Source organism: Hermetia illucens, chromosome 5 (genome assembly GCF_905115235.1).
Source record: "Hermetia illucens chromosome 5, iHerIll2.2.curated.20191125, whole genome shotgun sequence".
In the NCBI taxonomy this organism is placed as follows: Eukaryota; Metazoa; Arthropoda; class Insecta; order Diptera; family Stratiomyidae; genus Hermetia; species Hermetia illucens.
The window spans coordinates 93533248-93551357 of record NC_051853.1 but is presented as its reverse complement, the minus strand read 5'-3'; the positions used below and the strand labels follow the sequence as shown (position 1 = coordinate 93551357).

Below are 18110 nucleotides of genomic sequence, written 5' to 3'. Positions count from 1 at the left end.
TCAGTGGATCATGACACTTGGACTACTGGGATGATATTTGCTTACTGTCATTATCACTAAGCCAAGCCACCTTGGCCAAATATGTAGCTCTAGATTCACTTGAAAAGGCAATCAATGTTGAGCTGAAGACAAAGACCATCAAAGCCAAGATTCTCAGTTCGATCATCAAGCTTTTTCTATCTTCGATAGATTTGTCATGTTGGTGGCCTTTTTTCTGCTCCGAGTGGCGATGCATCTTTAGCGTTAGCAGAGTCTTCATTGTTTTGATTAAAGGCTTCAGATACAGATATCCCGACATTTTCTCTCTGAGCTAGCGCATGTCATAACACATAGGAGTGATCGCACTTAATTTATTTATTTATTTATTTTTATTTTTTGAGTTAATGACCGTCAGTTACCAGTAATAAGTGGGTTGTACCGTTCCTATGTTTGTAGGCAAGCTCTCTAATAAGTCTCAGTGGACACTTCCCCTCGTTTGGGTTTATCAATTTTGTCGAATCCTCGCGCAATATTTCGAGGCTCTCCCATGAGTCCCAGGTGTGCGAAATATTCACTTGCCGTACCACCTCTAGATTTGCCCTCGTTCCCCTTCTCGATGACCTTGTATCCCCCTTCTCGATGACGGGTAGAGCTACCGATGATCGTACCGTGGTAATTCCTCGTCTTTTCCGCTCGTCGTTTTTCGACCAGAGTGTTGGCTTGGTTACGGAGTATGTGCAGTTTCTCCAGCCCAACTTCTAGCTGGTAAATAGCTTGTTAATTACATCGGTTAAACTAGATATTTATCAACTAGAATTTTAGCTGAACTTAATAACACATCAGATTGGAGGTCAAAAGTGGGAATATACACAAAATTGGCGTCACTGTGTATGAGCGAAAATTATTTTGCATTCCGTGGGATATTCTACAAAGCAACAGCAGAAGTCTCGATGGCCAACCCAATGTCACCACTTGTGACGAAAATATGTATGGCATATGTTCAACCAGTTATTGAAGAAAAGGGAATAATGCTGAGAATATGGTTCAGATATAACGGCGATGCATTTGCCATAGTGGAAAAGGGTACGGTCGACAACACGCTAGCAGAAATTAACAGGATACATCCGAGTATGCAATTTACAATGGAAAGGGAATAACACGGACCGCCACCATTCTTGGACCTACGAATAATGAACAACAGTGGGAAGCTCGAATTCGAGGAATATAGAAAACCAACGGCGACCCAAAGAACGATAATAGCAACTTCGGCTCATAAAGTAACACAACAATTGCCTACAATTCAATGGTTCACCGTCTCTGCACTTACCACTTAACAAAGATAAACTTCAACAATTAAACTTCGCAATAATTTAGTAGCCAAAGTACTGCAAAAGGTAGTAAGTAGCTCCCGAAATACGTATATACGAGTAATAAAAATATATTGTAGTAGGAAAAGCTGTAGAGCGTCATTTAGAAGAACTACAAGCATCGGAACAATAACCATAGTGATTACACTGTTACTCGAAAGCTCCAATCCATACTCTACTACTGTGTAGTAGATGCCCTCCACGGGGTTATAATATAATATAATGTTTTTCCACGCATACTATTTATCGTTTTCAAGTTGCTGATTTTGAGCAATTAATATGACCGGCAAATTACGGCCTGGTTTCGTAGTAATCAAGGGATGATTATTAAAACACGCGGAAATTTTTAGAAAAGTCTTTGCTTCAGGCAATGCGTATTTTGGTCTTATGATCCCACGGTCTTCTCATAAAGCGACTTTGCTCCTTCTCTGGTGACCAATATATCTCGCACTCAACCATGAACCACAGCAACTGGAGCAATAAACAACGAACCTGCTGTTGTTAAAGCGTGATCTAAACTTACAATGTCGAATATCATACAAGCAGACCCAATCAACGAATCTGCGTCAGCAGTATCAGCTATCAGTAATGTCATTATTATGATACCTACGTCAATGTTAGTATTTGCCAAAATAGAAACACAGCCTATTATCGAATTACCTGAGTTGGATATCATATTACAAATGAGTTGCCCACATTTGTTAAAAAATGATCCTAGTAAATAAACAAGTCGGAAAACAGGATGCTTCAGCTTCAAGTATGAAAGGTTTTGTGTATTTCTTTTATAAAAACCTTTGAGTTTGCATTGATGGGACCATACCAACTACATAATATATGCATATATTATGTGAGAATATCCAGAAGCGACAAATTTGGCCTATTATAATAGTGCGATTTCCACTAAACTTGGCAGGATCATGCCCTATGCTATAGCCTACATTGCTGCTAGGAAGATCTTCAGGGGGATTTTGCAGTCACTAATAAAAATTATGGTAATATATTATTATTAACTTTATTTGAACAGATATTGGTATGTAGAATATTTCGGAGCCTAGGTGCTATATAGTGGCAGCCTCCTGATTTTTTTTAAGATTTTTCGGTTGAGTAGTTTTTGAGAATGGGCCGTTAAAGAAATTATCACTTTCGCCCCTCGTACTCTCCACCTCTACAGAAAATGACGAAACTAAGACTGACTTCGGAAAGTACTAACCAAGACTTTTCATTTGAAACCCCACATGACTATATTTGGTGAGAAAAAAATGTACATCCCTCTATTGCATGTATGGCGACCCCTTCCCCTCTTACATTGACGTAGAATACACAAATTATATTTGCGGTCTTTTTTTGGATTCTAATGAAGGTTGGGCTGGATATTCCATATATTGCGATTGGTCACATTGCTCCTGAGCTGGTGTGGATGAAGAGGAGAACGAAGCAAAGTTCACCTGTGAATACTACAAACAACAGAAGCTGCAATGCTGTACCCCATCTTACCCTTACCAGTGACCAGACGCGTGGTGCGACTTTTTTTAATTTTGTACTTCACAAATTATAATTATGCTGTAACTGTTCCTCAAATCATAGAAACTTTTAAGATTACTTACCAAGCAAGATTATGAAAATTAAAGAAATTATCTTTTTATTTAAGGATTGCGGGGCCTAACTATGCATTGACTTGATGTCGGACCGGACCAAATGGGGACAACTTACTCCCTCTTTTCTTGGTCCACGGACCCCTCGTTTAGGGTTTACCACCCTAACTTTTAAAGGGCAGCGTTTGAAAATTTTCCTGTGCCCTGGTAAGAAACTGTAAAGCCATCTTCAACTAATATTTTTAAAACAAACTATCTAAGTGCAATGATTTTAGTTTTATTGCCCTGTAAATGTTAGATACTCCGTCCTGCCCTGCCGTCCCCTACATTCAGCAACATTCAAGATTACAGCCTAATCCCTTATACATATTCGTTAGGTAATCTGTAATATGAAGCGCATATTCTCGTGATTTCCCAGGAAACCCCCAACTGCAATATTATGGTATTTATATTTTTCGTGTTAACAATGCAATTGCAATTTGGTGGAACTTTCCTTTGTTCTTTCCAAATTACGGATCTAATATCAGGGGGTTTTCTGTAAAGCAAAAATAACAATTTAACGCAATATCCAACGAAAGTTTAAAAGTTGACATTTCCGTCACTGGGAACCTCATTTTCTTTGATAACAACTGGTGCAATGAGTCAATGGTTTTCACCGTGCAATCGCGATCATTTCAACATGCCCAAGTACCTTGAGGTAGAATTCGAATTATCTGTTAATCCCAAGCAGTATCACTTAATTTCCGCTCGTGTCTTAATCAGCGGCCGGCGATCAGTGATGCGGGGAATATTCGCGAAAATTCATTAACCGGTTACAAGCCTTATTCTGTTTGATAACGGGGTGAGGATATTAATTGCCCTCTTACAAGCAAATATGAGAAATGAACATGTTCGACAATGCGAAGTTAAAGCATCGGCAGTGAATCACCCGTTTCGAGTGTTTCAAACCATTTTCCACGATTTTTATTCAATTTATTCAACTGCAACGAAAACGCTGGAGGATTTCCGCCAAATTTAAAAATTTTTCATCTAAATACAGAGAGATGATAGAAGGAATCAAGACCTATGTGAACTGAGACTTCGTCAGATCTGGTTGTTGTTTAGTATCAGATCCATAATTACACCTCCGCTTTGTGCAGAATCCACCAAGAGTGGGTACATATCAAATAACTATAATTCTGTGTCTCTAGAGTGACATCTAGCGGTGACTAGCCTGGAACGTACACTATAAATATTTCCTACGGTTTGTGTATGGAATAATGCCAAATGTATAATATGTAGATTACCTCGAAAATATGTTACATCTTTGACTGAGCCGGCGCGTATTCTAGATCTTACCCATTTGTTTAGATACACAATCATCCACAATGCTTCCCAAATGACGAATATAATTAGGACTCCAAATAACTACCGAAACCTGGGAAAAACATAGGAATAACTTTACTTAGGACACGATTGGTTCTAAGAAAATGTGTCCTAGATGTAGTTCCAGCTAAATAAATGTGTTTATCTTACGAGTAGAAATATGTACAGTGAGCGAAATTGAAATCAGAGCAAACAACTTGTTACGAAGCCACAACAAGAGCTTCGGACTGGACGGACGAACCCAGCAACGACAACGGAATAACGATTTGCGCATTTTCTCATGGAACGTGCACTCCCTGTACAGAGATGAAGCTGATAAGCAGCTAGCCGATACCCTGTCCCAATATAGGGCTGATGTAGCAGCGTCACAGGAGATGCGTTCAGTTTCCTGGAGAAGAGCCGCTGCACCATATATTATAGTGGCCATCCAGTAAACCATGTGCTCGTAGTAGGTTTCTTAGTAAGCCAAAAAATGAAACCTGCTGTTATCGGCTGAGAAAACATAAGCGAACGGCTATGCACTCTGCGTTTGCGAGGCAAATTTAGAAATATAAGCCCCATTAACGTTCACACCCCTACAGAGGAGACTGCAGAGTCGGAGAAGGATACCTTCTACGAGGCAATAGAACGAACTCTCGAAGCCTGTCCCAGATATGATATCAAAATCATATTTGGGGATTTTAACAGCCAAGTAGGGAAGAAGCCCGTATTCAGGCGATACACTGCCTCTCATAACTTACACGAAAAAACAAATGATAACGGACTGCGGATTATTCAATTAGCAGGGTCAGACGAAATGGTTGTTGGAAGTACCTGGTTTGCGCGCAAACTGGTCCACAAACATACGTGGGCTTCTCCAGACGGGACCACTTTCAACCAAATTGACCACGTGTTGTTCGAACGCCGTCGCCTCTCAGCATTGATGAATGTCAGAACATATAGGGGGGCCAATATAGACTCGGATCACTATTTCGTTGGCATGGTGCTCCGAGTTCGAATAACAATACCACCTAGAATCCCCTCTGACAATCAGGTGAGAGTGAACACTGAAGCCATCCACAACACAGCCCTCCGCGACACCTATAAGAGGGAAATGGATCCCGAAATAACCGCAGTCAACAGAGGACCTGGAGATGAAGCATCAACAAATGATCTTCACAACCACCTGAAGAACGTTATAATGGATACGGCCACAAAGATACTTGGCCCCAGAAGCAAAAGGAGTCGGAACGGCTGGTTTGAAGATGAATGTAAGCTAGCAACGGAACAGAAGAATGCCGCATACCCAGTAATGTTGCATTTTCAAAGAACGCGGGCACGCGCAGAAACTTATCATGAACTCTGCCGAGCGAAGAAGCGACTTCACAGACGGAAAAAGGAAGCCCAGGAGAACCAACAAGTCTGTGAACTCGAAAAGTACAGGGAACAACCGCACTAGGCGTGGAAGTTTTACCAACAAGTCAGTAGGATGAAGCCTTATACACCTCGATGCTCATCCTGTCGAGACAAAGAGGGAAATCTGACTTCCGACAGAATGAAGCATATTGGAGCGATGGGTTGACTACTTTGATGAGCTACTGAACAACCAGAACATCGGCGAGTTGGAGGTCTGCCAATTGAAGACGACGGACAAATACTGCCACCACCAAGTTTAGGAGAAACAGTCCGTGCAATTCAGTTACACTAAATGGTTCATCAAGTTGTGCTCAAAGTATGGGGCAGCGAATCAATGCCTGACGATTGGCAACGAGGCATTATCTGTCTCATACATAAAAAGGGAGATATCATACAGTGCAGCAATTATAGAGGTATCACGTTGTTGAGGACCATCTATAAGATATTCTCCGCTATTTTGCTAGGCCGGATAGCTCCATACGCCGAGAACATCATTGGCCCATACCAAAGAGGCTTCACTCCAGGCAAATCAGCAACAGACCAGATTTTCTCTCTGCGGCAAGCGATGGAAAAACTGTTGGAATATGGACAACAGTTGCACCATCTGTTCATCGACTTTAAAGCCACCTATGATAGCATAGCCAGGGTAAAACTTTACACGGCCATGAGAGAATTCGGTATCCCCACGAAACTAATAAGACTGATTAGGCTGACCCTGACCAATGTGCGAGGCCAGATAAAAGCAGCAGGATCACTCCCCTCACGCAAATGGGATGCCATATCATGCGTCCTTTTTAATCTGGCCCTCGCAAAAGTGATCCATGATGCTGATGTAAATGCGAGAGGTACGATCCTCTTTAAGTCCACCCAACTACTGGCCTATGCTGACGATATCGACATCATGGGAAGAACCACCCGAGACGTACAATCTGCCTTCATCCACATCGAGCAGGCGGCGATTGAGGCGAGATCTTGGGCTGCACATCAATGAAGGCAAGACAAAATGTATGGTGGCAACGTCAGCACCGAAGACCAACCAACGAACAACATCAAACCGCATTGGTCAAACAGGAAGAATAAGGATAGGAGAATACAACTTGGAGACCGTTGACAATTTCTCCTATCTAGGGTCGAAAATCACAACCGATAACAACTACGATGATGAAATTTACGCACGGTTGTTGTCAGCCAACAGTGTCTATTTCAACTATTCCGTTCGAAACGTCTCACCATAGGGCCAAAGCTCTTACTGTACAAGACAATGATCATGCCAGTCCTCATGAATTCCTCGGAAACTTGGGTTCTTAGCAAGAAGAATTGCGAACTCTTGGCGGCGTTCGAGAGAAGAATCCTCCGAAGAATTGTTGGCCCCCTACATGAGGATGGACGATTCCTTAGCCTACAATGACGAAACCTATGAGCGATACCATGACCGTACGGGTGTGGATAAAATCCGGCTCAATAGGTTACGGTGGGCGGGTCACTTATTCCGTATGGATGAGAATGATCCCACCCGGAAAGTATATAAGGACAATACCTATGGTAGAAAAGGAAGACGAAGCAGACCCTGCCTAAGATGACAGACAGCTTTTAGGGATATCGAATTGGTGGACCTCGGCGCAAAACCGAGATGTCTGGAGTTCCCTATTAAGGCAGGCCTAGACCGGATACCGGTTGTTGCGCCGTTGACGATGATAATGACTAAAACGTAACAAATACTAAATTACCTACTCTGTGCGCTCCGTAACAGACGCCCACCATCGCGTTTCTCTTGCCGTACAATTCAGGTATTGCCTAAAATAACACTAACGTTAATAAAGTCAATCAAGTAAAGCGATTTGAATTTACTCAGAACTACCTTTTTGAAAATCAAACGTTTTGGCGTGAAAAACTCTTTTCTGACGAATCTAAATTTAATGTATCCTCCAAAAATGGGAGAGCCGGGAGAAAGCCTCGCGAAGAACTTAAGCCTGAAAATCTAAACAGCACATTAAAATACGGCGGAGAAAGTTTTATGTTGTGGGGACGTTGGGCGGCAAATGACGTGGGTAATTTGGCTTTTGTGGAGGAGTATATATGCAAATATGTAAATCGATATTGAGAAAAAAATTATGCTAGAGGGCATCATACAGAGTATTAGCTAGTAATTTTTCGAGTTTTTTGGAGATGGGTGTATAAATTGCTCAGTATTTCAATAATGGACTGTGCTATCGGACTGAAAAAAAAACCACCTTCACACGGGATGACCCCCTTAATCACGAAAAATGACATCTTATTTGATAAAAGCTATCAATTCGAAATGTGGAATGCTCATTTATTACACTTATCAGAAGAAAGAGCAGCTCAGTAGTTTTCGATGAAAAAAGGCAGATGTAAAATCATTGCGTATATAAGCAAAATATTAAAAAACGCTGGTATTATAGTTCAAGTTAACAGACTATAATTGGAACACTACAGTGACCACATTATATGTAGATAAAAAAGAACTTCTTAGAATTTGGTGCAGGTCTAAAAATAATAATAATATGGGTGCCATTTACTCCTTGGTGGAGTATAGTGCGTCAACTACATCTACGCGCCATCGTTCGTGGCTGAAATGCCCTTCAGCATGCATACCCGGGCTTTCCAAGTGCACTTGGACTGGCCCACTCGTCGGCCATCTTGGGAAAGTGGATTCCATTGCAGGGTGTAACCTTAATGTTTGACCTTTCCACTGCCACTTCCGTCTTCCCATCACAGGCCTGTGTGCCCACCAAGTTCTTCATTTGTGATTGTGTCAGGCCAGCGTACTCCGATGATTCGATACAGATAGGTGTTCAGGAAGGGTTGGAATCTCCGAGTGACAGTAGGTATCATTTCCCATGTGCTACTACCACATAGTGAGACAGAAAGAACACTAGTGCATAACAGTCTCAACTTGGTGTTGATATAACTGTATTTCTAGACTTTAGAGGAGACAGCGAAAGCGAATCTAGCGCTGTTATTGCATCGAGTGTGGTGCAGCATGTGCTATTTTGCACCGTCATGTATCGTTTTGATAATAGTTTCTCAAGAATTCTTGCGTAAAGCACGTCAGATACACTCGCTGTTCACACTATCGAAAGCAGATCAGCAGAAACTGCAGGTGTGGCGATAAAATAATTTGCAGGGTGACCACCAAGACTAGTCATTTTGCCTCATTTGAGTGCATTGATGGGTAAAGTGATTTCTCTTCTGCTTGGGGGGAAAAGTCCGCATTCGGATGCTACGGTCACTAGCCATTTCATCCATAAGGGGAGGAACACCACCAGATGTAATAAGTGTTTTTTCCACCTTCCTTGTTCGTCATCGTGGATGAGAAGTTGACGGTTACGTCCTTCGCAGCACCATTGAAAGTTGGCGACCACATGCAAGCTCTTTCGTGATGCGGTATACAGTTCGGAAATCATTGTCATCTGAGGCATCTTTCGCTTTCTTGACCAGTACAATAGCAAATTCTTTTTTATTACGGCGTATATTACGCTGAACTTCTCCGAATTTCGCTCGGTATCGGAGTTTGAATGGGCCGTAGAGCCTTCAACCCCTTCCGTTCTTCGATCTGCTCCGACGATTCCTCAGTCGGCCAGATCTTATGACGTCCTTCGGAATGTGGGCGATGACCTGTGCAGCACCCAAGGAAAGAGCATTTTTGATGACATGCCCAATAATCATCTATATTCTCAAGCGAGTTATTCAATATATCGACTATCGCGAAGTAGTCGATTTGTTTGCTCGTAAGGCGTCGGCTAATTGGAGCCCAACTGACGATATGGTCGGAATGACGAAGCAGTGCAACCATTACCATTGCGGTTGCCAAGGCTTTATTTCTCCATTACATATCCGAATAAGGTATTGTCAAACCCCACCTTAGCATTCAGATTACCCATCATGATCACAATGTCGCCTATAGGAAACCTCTCCTGAACTGCGTGTAATTCCTCGTAGAAAGCATCCTTCTCTATTGTATTGGAAATTTCCGTTGGTAAGTAGCACTGTACAGCTGTGATAGTCTTTAACCTGGAAGTCATTAACCGTTGGAATCCATGCTGTAGTCGGAGAATGCAAGCTCATAGTCCGTTTTTAAAAGTTAAAGGTCGTGCCGTGAGGTCAGCCTCATTTGGAGGCGTTTTTGACGTTTCAGTAGCAATAAAGTTTTGACAAGCAGCGAAGACTTTGAGTGTATTCTTAAACCCCAAGCAGCTTTCTGAAGACCCTCGCTACCATTGTAAAAGAGCGTGCACACATTCCACAAATCAATTATGGTCCGCTTTCGATAGCCAAAGGTTTTCGGCGTCAGGTCAGTCCTTATCAGAGGCGTTGTCTATAAATTACGTCTCTTACGACAAGCAAGGAAGACTTTGAGTGTATTCGTAAGCCGCAACTCACAGAGAAGCATCTAAAGGTAGGGCCTATTTTCTATTTGAGAAAATGGTTGCAGAATTGACAAAGACTATCTTAAGGCGTAACCTTTTGACTTTTTCCAAAGGCCACTTCGCAATATTTTGGGTCAGTAAAGTCCTTGCTGCAATTATCTCTCTGACGTCGTTGACTTTGTTGTGTATTTTGGGGAGGCATTTGATTCTAGGCAGCGATGCGTTAGGCACTCTCAGTTCAGCTGCTTTCTTAATAATGGGTTTGTATTCAGCCAAAGCCTTTTTCACTATGTTAACGGAGTCTGGCAGAGGATCCGTCAGTGTACCAAGTAATCAGCTGCTGGTTTAAGCCGTATGTCGCAGCCACGCTCTCCCAGTTTGCCTTGTTACTCCAATGTGTTTCAAACTTCTTATTGAAGTGAAATATCGTCGTCATGTTATCCGCTGGTATCGGTAATTCGGGATACCGCCTAGAAAGAATATCAACCTTCCTTCGATTTAGGCAGCTCCCCCCTCACTCATACTACCGGCCATCCAGAATATTGCTCTCCTTGCCTGCACCTCTATGTGCAGATGGAGAGGACCTCCAGGGATGTCGTTGGGCATGTCCTCATTGCCCCGCTGATACTCACGCAAGCCAGCCTTTGAGTTCGGTGATGATCCCCAAATAATTATGTCAAAAAATTATGAAGATTCGGAGTTGGTAGCAAATGCTAAACGTGTATAGTCTGCATTGCAAGCTTCAACAAGAATTCAGAAAATAACAGTTCGTGCCATCCGTTGAGATGATCCTCGTTTTTGGTGTCACACAAAAGATAAAAATACCATTTTCAATATAATTGCTATTTATTGACGATTTTTATTTATTATTATTATAATTCTCAATTTGGTGCTGTCTTATCGCTAAAATTACAAATGTCATAATTCGCTGTCAAGAAAGATGAGGCTACATTGATTAAGAGAATGTAGTATTTTCAGCATTCTTAGGACATCATTATTGGAGGTTGGTTATGTGAACTGTGAGCTTCCTGGCTAGTTGGATAAGAAAGTATGTAGCGTTGTTTTTGCGAACATATTTATGGTAAAACTATATCAGTTAGGCTGGGTAGCCATTTCAATGCCAATAACTGATCGACATCAGCAATGGACAAACTTGGATGGACAGCTTCTTGCTTCATACCAACTTCAAAACACTTCCGAAGACGACATGCGCGACATTGATTCTGGAGTACTTTATCAATAGGGCATGCACCAGGGTTGCCTCGCTTACAAACATAGTGGCGATCTAGCCTGATTGACCGCTTGAAAAATGCGGCACAGCCATCACAAGCGTAATTTCCATAATGTTTGCCCGAGCTGTGATCGCCACACACTTCACAAGGAGAGTTGAGGAGAAGTCGATCTGAATAAGAAAAACAATTTAAATAATAGATGCAACGAATTTAACTGAAAAAATTGTACTTACCTCCTGCTGGGGATGGGTTGTATTCTAGATCGATGATTGGAAGGACGGAATAGTTTGGAGCTTCCATTTTGAATTTTCTTCGAATTTGTGTATCAACAGAAGACGAATAATGTTAAATGAGCATTTAAATCTTGACGGCTGATTCCTTTCAAACCAAACTGTTCAATGTGAAAGCTCCAAATAACTCCGATTTATATACCATCTGATAAAAGTTGCCTACATCCCAAAGGGTTAAACTTAAGATTCCTAAAAGTTTCTGTTGGACGATATTTGATTGATCTCTTGTCTGAGATCCCCTTGGTAGTATTTATTGTTATTCTGGTAAATGATGGATGAAAGTAATCAGACACCATTCATGAAAAACTTTTAAGGCTATCGACTTTGTTAATGGATTGAAAGGATATTTTTAAATCAATAATAAGGTATTATAATAATTATAATATTTAATAATTCCAAATATATTATTTTAATTTATCGCAGGGGTCATTAGAACCTCTTTCGTATATCGATGTGCTTCCACGAGTCCGTTGTCAGGCATATCTTATGATGGCCCTTCAAGACAATATGCCAAAAGAACGAGATGGTGGAAGCTGCAGAAGTCGGAAAATTGTTGTTGGTGTTGTATCTCGCTGCCACCGACTTTAATTCTCGGCACAGTTATTCGTGACTTCTTCCGGAATAACGTATTTATCTTAGTAAACATGGAATCTGGATCGCTTGGTGAAATACCCTTTAACTTCTCCCGCCATTGGAAGTTCACTTCATTTACGTAATGTTGACGGATAAGATCCCGCGCGATCTTTAGAAGTGATTTGAACTCAACCAATATGTGATGTTGATAGTCCCCATATCTCCGATAGATTTTGTTGACGCGAGTGAGCAGAAGGCTTTTCACTTTTTTCAACCGTTTTATGGCTGCAGTTTCATATCCTTCCATATTATTGCGAGGTTTAATCTTAGGGACGACTTGTTCAATTGTTTCCAGCGTCAAGTTCTCCAGCTTGAGAAGATACTGAAGTATTTCCTCGTTGCTCAAGTTCCTGTCACCTGGTGCAATTGTACTATCGTTTTCCCCATCAAGAGGTGGGCATTCCTCTCGATATCCCCGAATAAACTTCTCTTGGAATTTCTTCCAATTTGTTTGTTTAAAGTTCAGCCTGTGGATGCCACTGTCCATCGGCAGAAGGCGAACTCTTCGTCCATCAAACAGAACTTCAATAAGAATAGCGTTATGGTCGCTATCGTAAGGAAGAGTCTGTAGTTTCCGTTGAGGATTCCTAAAATTAAAGTTCAAGCGCGCGTCAGCAATGCACAAATCCAGATAGGAATTTACCCTGGGCCAGGTTGGACTCTCTGACCCATATAATTCGCATTTATACTCTATCTGATATTGCTCTATCCAAGATTTGAGGAATACCCCTCTGGGATTGTTTGTGGCGTTTAGCCTCGAGGTATGCTTAGCATTCAAGTCGCCAGCTATAATATAGTAATTATGCAACCTATTCAGTTCCAGTATCGTAAACAGAGAATGGAATTCCTCCTTGAACTTGGCTCGGTTGTTTCCCACTGCATAGGCTGACAGAATGTATAAATTCCCTCCTCTAGGCAGTGAAAAAAGAATACATGAGACTTCGATACACTCAAAGGTTTCAAATTCAGGCCTATTAATATGCCTGAAACGGTAATGGCGACCCACAAGTATTCCGGTACCACCTCCCCCATCACAATTTCGTCTATCGTTCCACACGAATTCAAAATCCTTGAATGTTATCGAATGCCTCGGATTGAGGTGGGTTTCTGAAATCAAGACTATGTCAGGCTGCTGTCTGGCAGCGAAATCAAGGAGCTCCGCTCTTCGATGGATTCCTACGATGGAATTCACATTAATCGCGATGATCCGGAGACCATCCAGTGGTACCGCTGTGACTCCAGACCTAGCAGCGGACATGCTGTTTGTGTAAATATTCTGTTATGCTATTTATTTTTGTATTGTGTACGTGTAGAGTATGCTGCATGTTTTCACACATGGTTAGTATTTTATTGAGGATAGTGTTCATCCCGCCACTTGCATCTTGTTGGGGCTTCTTAGCTCCCCCTTGTCGAACTACTTCTGCAAATGGGATCCCCGAGACGATTGGTGCCGAAGGGACGGTACCGTTCAACGCCGCTGACACCTTCGTTCTTTGGGCCGATCTCGGTGCCTGCTGCCCTGTGACCTTAACATTGCGGTATGCAGGACATCCACGGTACGAAGCCGGATGCCCTCCGCTTCCGCAGTTAACACAGAAAGTTTTTTCCTTGCCATCTGCTTCAGTCAGCTGCGGTATGGTCTTTCCCGCACTTTACACATCGTAAGGTCATTTGACAGTTCACTGCCGAGTGACCATAGCGCTGGCATCTTCGACACTGGACTATTTTGCCCCTTAGCAGGCGCTCAAAACGAATGGCCTGGTAATTAAGCGACCTGATGCCGATCAGATCGCTTCCCCGGCTCTCCGGGCTTATCTGCACGAGGAAGTGCGGCAGGATTCGTTTTTCCAAAACGGACCTCCTCGTACTAAACCGTGACACTGAGAGGAACTTAACCTCAGTTCCCGTCTCCCGGAGCATTTTGAGCACCTCATCAGGCTCTTCCTCCGCATCCAAGCCTTTCAGAAGGAAGGTTTGCACCTTCTCGTCCTTTGGAGTGTAGGTGAAGTGAGGAGCCTTCACTCGCTCGAGGACCTCCCGTGCTTTTTTGTAATCTGCAAATTTATTGCATTTGACTTGGGCTCTCTAGGCCCCCATCTTTTTAATAACAAAATTTGAGAGCCCCGCGCTCCTATTAAGTAGAGTGGCTAAATCTCTACCACCTAATTTATAAACATTAATGGGGGGCACCCTTTCCCCCCTTTCTTTATTTCGGGTGCTAAATGTACCCCCAGTCGGACCATTTTTTAAATTTTCACTCATACTTGCATTATTTTTAACATTATTTAACATTTTTTCTTGAGTTTTGTTTTTTTTCTTTAATTTTTTGGAAACATAGACCATAAACTCACCCAATTTTCCATCTTCACTATTGCAACTTGCCTGGTTAGCATCCTCTTCTGGGACATTTCCATCGCCACCGTTGTCGCCGACTCTCGTATCGTCTGCTTTACTGCTCTCTATGTCCTCCATACGGACAGATTCGCTGTCGAGAACTTGTTCGCCCTCAAAGCAGCCCGGTTCCTCCATGATTGCAAAAGTAGTCGAAGATAGCTTAACCTTTTTTCTGGCTACCTTTGGAGACGGCGGGCCCGCCTCCCCAGCCATTAGCTGCTCTGTAAGCTTTTCGTTTTTTTTATCAATGTTGTCATTTGCTTTTTCAAATCTTCGAGTGTCTTCGCCAGCTCGCCATTTCTTCTTTCAAGATTGGCTATCCTCACTTTGGCTATTTTCAAGTCTGGATCCTCCTCGTTGCGGACTCCACGACCGATCCGAGTGCCCCTAGGCCTTATGGTGGGGGGCCGGTCTGGTCGGCCACCCGCCGGCGGCTCGCCGCTCATTCCCGCCAAGCCAAAAAAACGAAGTTTTTCTCAAAACTTTTTAAGGAAAAGTAACTTAGATAATAACTCAAAAGTAAATTAGTTTCAATTAAGTTTTAAATTATATATTATTAATTAAGTAATATAAATATCCTTTTATATTCTTGATAAAAGTTAATTTAATTTCAATTTTAAATTATTTTTATTAATAATATCAATTTGTAGACACGTCCGTTCTCTACAAAAAATCTCGATTCTACTTAATAAGGTTTTGTTTTACACAAAACGGTAAAAAGCACTGGAGAAAAGCAGCTTTTTCATATATGGGACTTTGGAATTACACTCGAATCCCCCGTACATGTAAATCATAAAACATTGTTCAGTTTTCTCTTCGAAATTTACGGTGAGTTGTTCCGAGTGTAGGAGTTCACGTCAAAGAAGTTGGCTGCCAACGACAATACGGGGATTTCGTTATCGTATCTGTACCGTTGCAATTTTCGATTATAGGTAGAAAAAAATTGAGATTTTTTAAAAATTGTAATTTCATATTTTCATTGATTTCAACCTATTTTTGCGTGGCGGACTTCCAATATGGTTGCCTTTCACTCCTTGGTGGTATATAGCGCGTCAACCACATCTAAGCGCCATCGCTTCCGGTTACCTGAAATTCAGCTCTCCCTACAGTCTCGGGAAGAGACTCTCAGACTCCTCCTCTACTGTTCTGCACCAAGTACCCCGACCAAGTTTCTCATTTGAGATAGTGTCAGGGCAGCGTACTCCGTTAATACAACGAAGACAGGTCGTGACGAAAACTTGGAGCTTTGAGTAACAGTGGAGTTCACTCTCCCTGTGTTACTTCCATATAGCAACACAGAAAGAACATTAGCACAGAACAATCTCACCTCGATTTTAGTGTTGAGATAACTGCATTTACAGATTTGAGACAGGGCAGTAACAGCGAAGCTATTGTGTGTTAATCATCGGGCAACATCTATTTCGGTGTCGCCGTAGGCAGAAACCACGCTTTCTAGATATACAATTTGATCGACGTCTTCGATGCTTTGTCCATTAATATAAATAGTGAGGGTACGATGACTCGTCAGACGAAAAACCTTGATTTTCTTGGTGTATATCTTCAGTTCCGCTTCACTTGTCTACCTTTCAGAGAGCAAACAGATGCCATCAGCGTAGTCGAGGTGTTTAGGGAAAGATGTCATAGTGCATTGATTTCCTCCATGCTCTGCAGGTAGGGGCAGAATGAAGAACGTCAACAATAATAAAAAGAAATAATATCGGCGACAGGATGGGACCTTGGCATGCTCCACTTTGCACTTCAAAATTCTCCGAGATTTTGCCTCGTTGCAACACGTGATATTTTGCGCCATCATGTGTCGCTCTGACATTCCTTTCATCGGAATGCCCCTCCTACATAGAGCATTCCAGATACACTCCCTGTTCACGCTATCCAAAACTTTCTCGAAATCAATAGTCCAATAGCTTTCGAGATGTTCTTTGATGTGTTCCAGGATTATTTTAGCGATTATCTTCGTGACGGCGGGGAACACGCAGATAATCCCCTAGTTGGCACACTCAAAACGTGTGCCTATTTTAGAATTTTAACGATCATCCTCCTCTTCCACTCTCTTGGAAAGGTCTCGGATTCCCAAGATTTCCGTACAAGTGGAAGCAACAGATTCGCAGTAACTACAGGTGCAGCGATAAATAATTCTTCGAGGAGATCGTCAAATTCAGCGGCTTTACTCCATTTGAATGCTGAAAAGATTTCTTTTCCGCTTGGATCCGCATGTTACGGTAATTAGCCATTTCATCCATAAGAGGCAGAAGCTCACCGGATCGGACCTCTTCAGTTGTTCATCATCATGGATGAAAAGTCCACCGTTGACGTCCTTCACAGGACCATCGAAAGACTTGCAACCACATGCGAGCTCTTTTGCAATGCAATATACAGTTCTAAAGTCTTTGTGATCTGGGGAATCTTCCGCATCCCTATGACTAGCGCAATAGCAAATTCTCTCTTGTCTGTCGCTGAACTTTCCGCCATTTTGCCATTGGAGTTAGAGCACGCCACGACCACCATCACTCACAGCAGTCAGTAGAGCCTTCAACCCCTTCCGTTCATCGATCCTCTTCTAGGAGCCCGCAGTCAGGTAGATTTTATGACGGCCCGGGGCATGGCCGACGACCTGGGCAGGACCCGAGAAAAGAGCATTTTTGATGGGGGCACAATTATCATCGATATTCTCGTGTGCATTACCTGAACCGAATTCTAACAGTAAGAAGTCTGTCAGAAAGCGGCTCCCAGGTCAAGAGAACGCATCTTGCAGTAGCCGTCAAAAGCAACCCGACACCGGATTGGTGTCTGCTACCACTTGGCTTTCCAGAATACAAAAGCATATTGCCGAAGAGAGATAGGAGTACTCTCCGGGGTCCCACCATTTTATTTCGCTTAGGCCCAGAATGTCGAGCTTATATCGCTGGAATTCCCGGTCAAGTTGGAGAAAGCGAAGTGGGTTCCTAGCCAAGGCATTGTTGACGTTTCGGTAGTAGTAGAGTTTCAAAATTTGCAGGTTGCTAGCCCACAATTTCTATCCCTGTTAGTCGCCTTTTACTATGAGCAGGGAAGGTTTCGCGTGTATTCGTAAGCCCCAATTCACAGGGCAATGCTTCATAGAACATGTCCTTGCCCGTCGATCCCTCTGCAGGGTAAGCAGGTATCAGTGGTTATTCCGAGAAGCCCAATTAGCGCTTTAGTGCGCCATTTTAATGCCACACACACTTTTAAAATATGGCTGCTGTTTGAACCAGAATTCAGTTGGCCCAGATTTTCAGAAGTACGCCATAACACTCACGAGCAGTAGCTCCTCTACGTTGCATAAGAGATCTCTTTGAGATCCCCAAAGCATTGGTCACCTAGCGTCCACAGTCAATAGTCTATCGTAAAGGAAGTGCCAGATGGTTTCTTCATTCTCTCCGCAACTTCGGCAATGTGAATTGTAGGTTACACTAAGTCTGACGGCATCGTCTCC

The 18110-nt window shown here is 42.5% G+C and overlaps 1 protein-coding gene across 2 annotated transcripts; it reads right to left on the bottom strand.

Moving 5' to 3' along the window:
* Positions 1-10916: 10916 nt before the first annotated feature.
* Positions 10917-11842, bottom strand: LOC119658289 (nuclear receptor subfamily 2 group E member 1-like). Of its 2 annotated transcripts, XM_038065584.1 has the most exons (3): positions 11555-11842; positions 11270-11491; positions 10917-11190 (listed from the first exon to the last, which is right to left on the bottom strand). In XM_038065584.1, exons 1-3 carry the CDS (start codon positions 11619-11621, stop codon positions 11186-11188), a joined length of 294 nt encoding a protein of 97 aa, XP_037921512.1. In that variant the 5' UTR covers positions 11622-11842; the 3' UTR covers positions 10917-11185. The 2 variants fall into 2 exon arrangements, with proteins under 2 accessions (XP_037921512.1, XP_037921511.1); XM_038065583.1 differs by having other exon boundaries at positions 10917-11491; positions 11555-11840.
* Between the last annotated feature and the right edge of the window lie 6268 nt (positions 11843-18110).

What these genes read in the sequence shown, in the direction of transcription:
- LOC119658289 (XM_038065583.1), bottom strand. Translation starts at nt 11,621, where the DNA reads ATGGAAGCTCCAAACTATTCCGTCCTTCCAATCATCGATCTAGAATAC. An exon ending in CAACCCATCCCCAGCAGGAG is followed by an intron (nt 11,492 to 11,554) that starts GTAAGTACAATT and finishes TTTCTTATTCAG; the next exon opens with ATCGACTTCTCCTCAACTCT.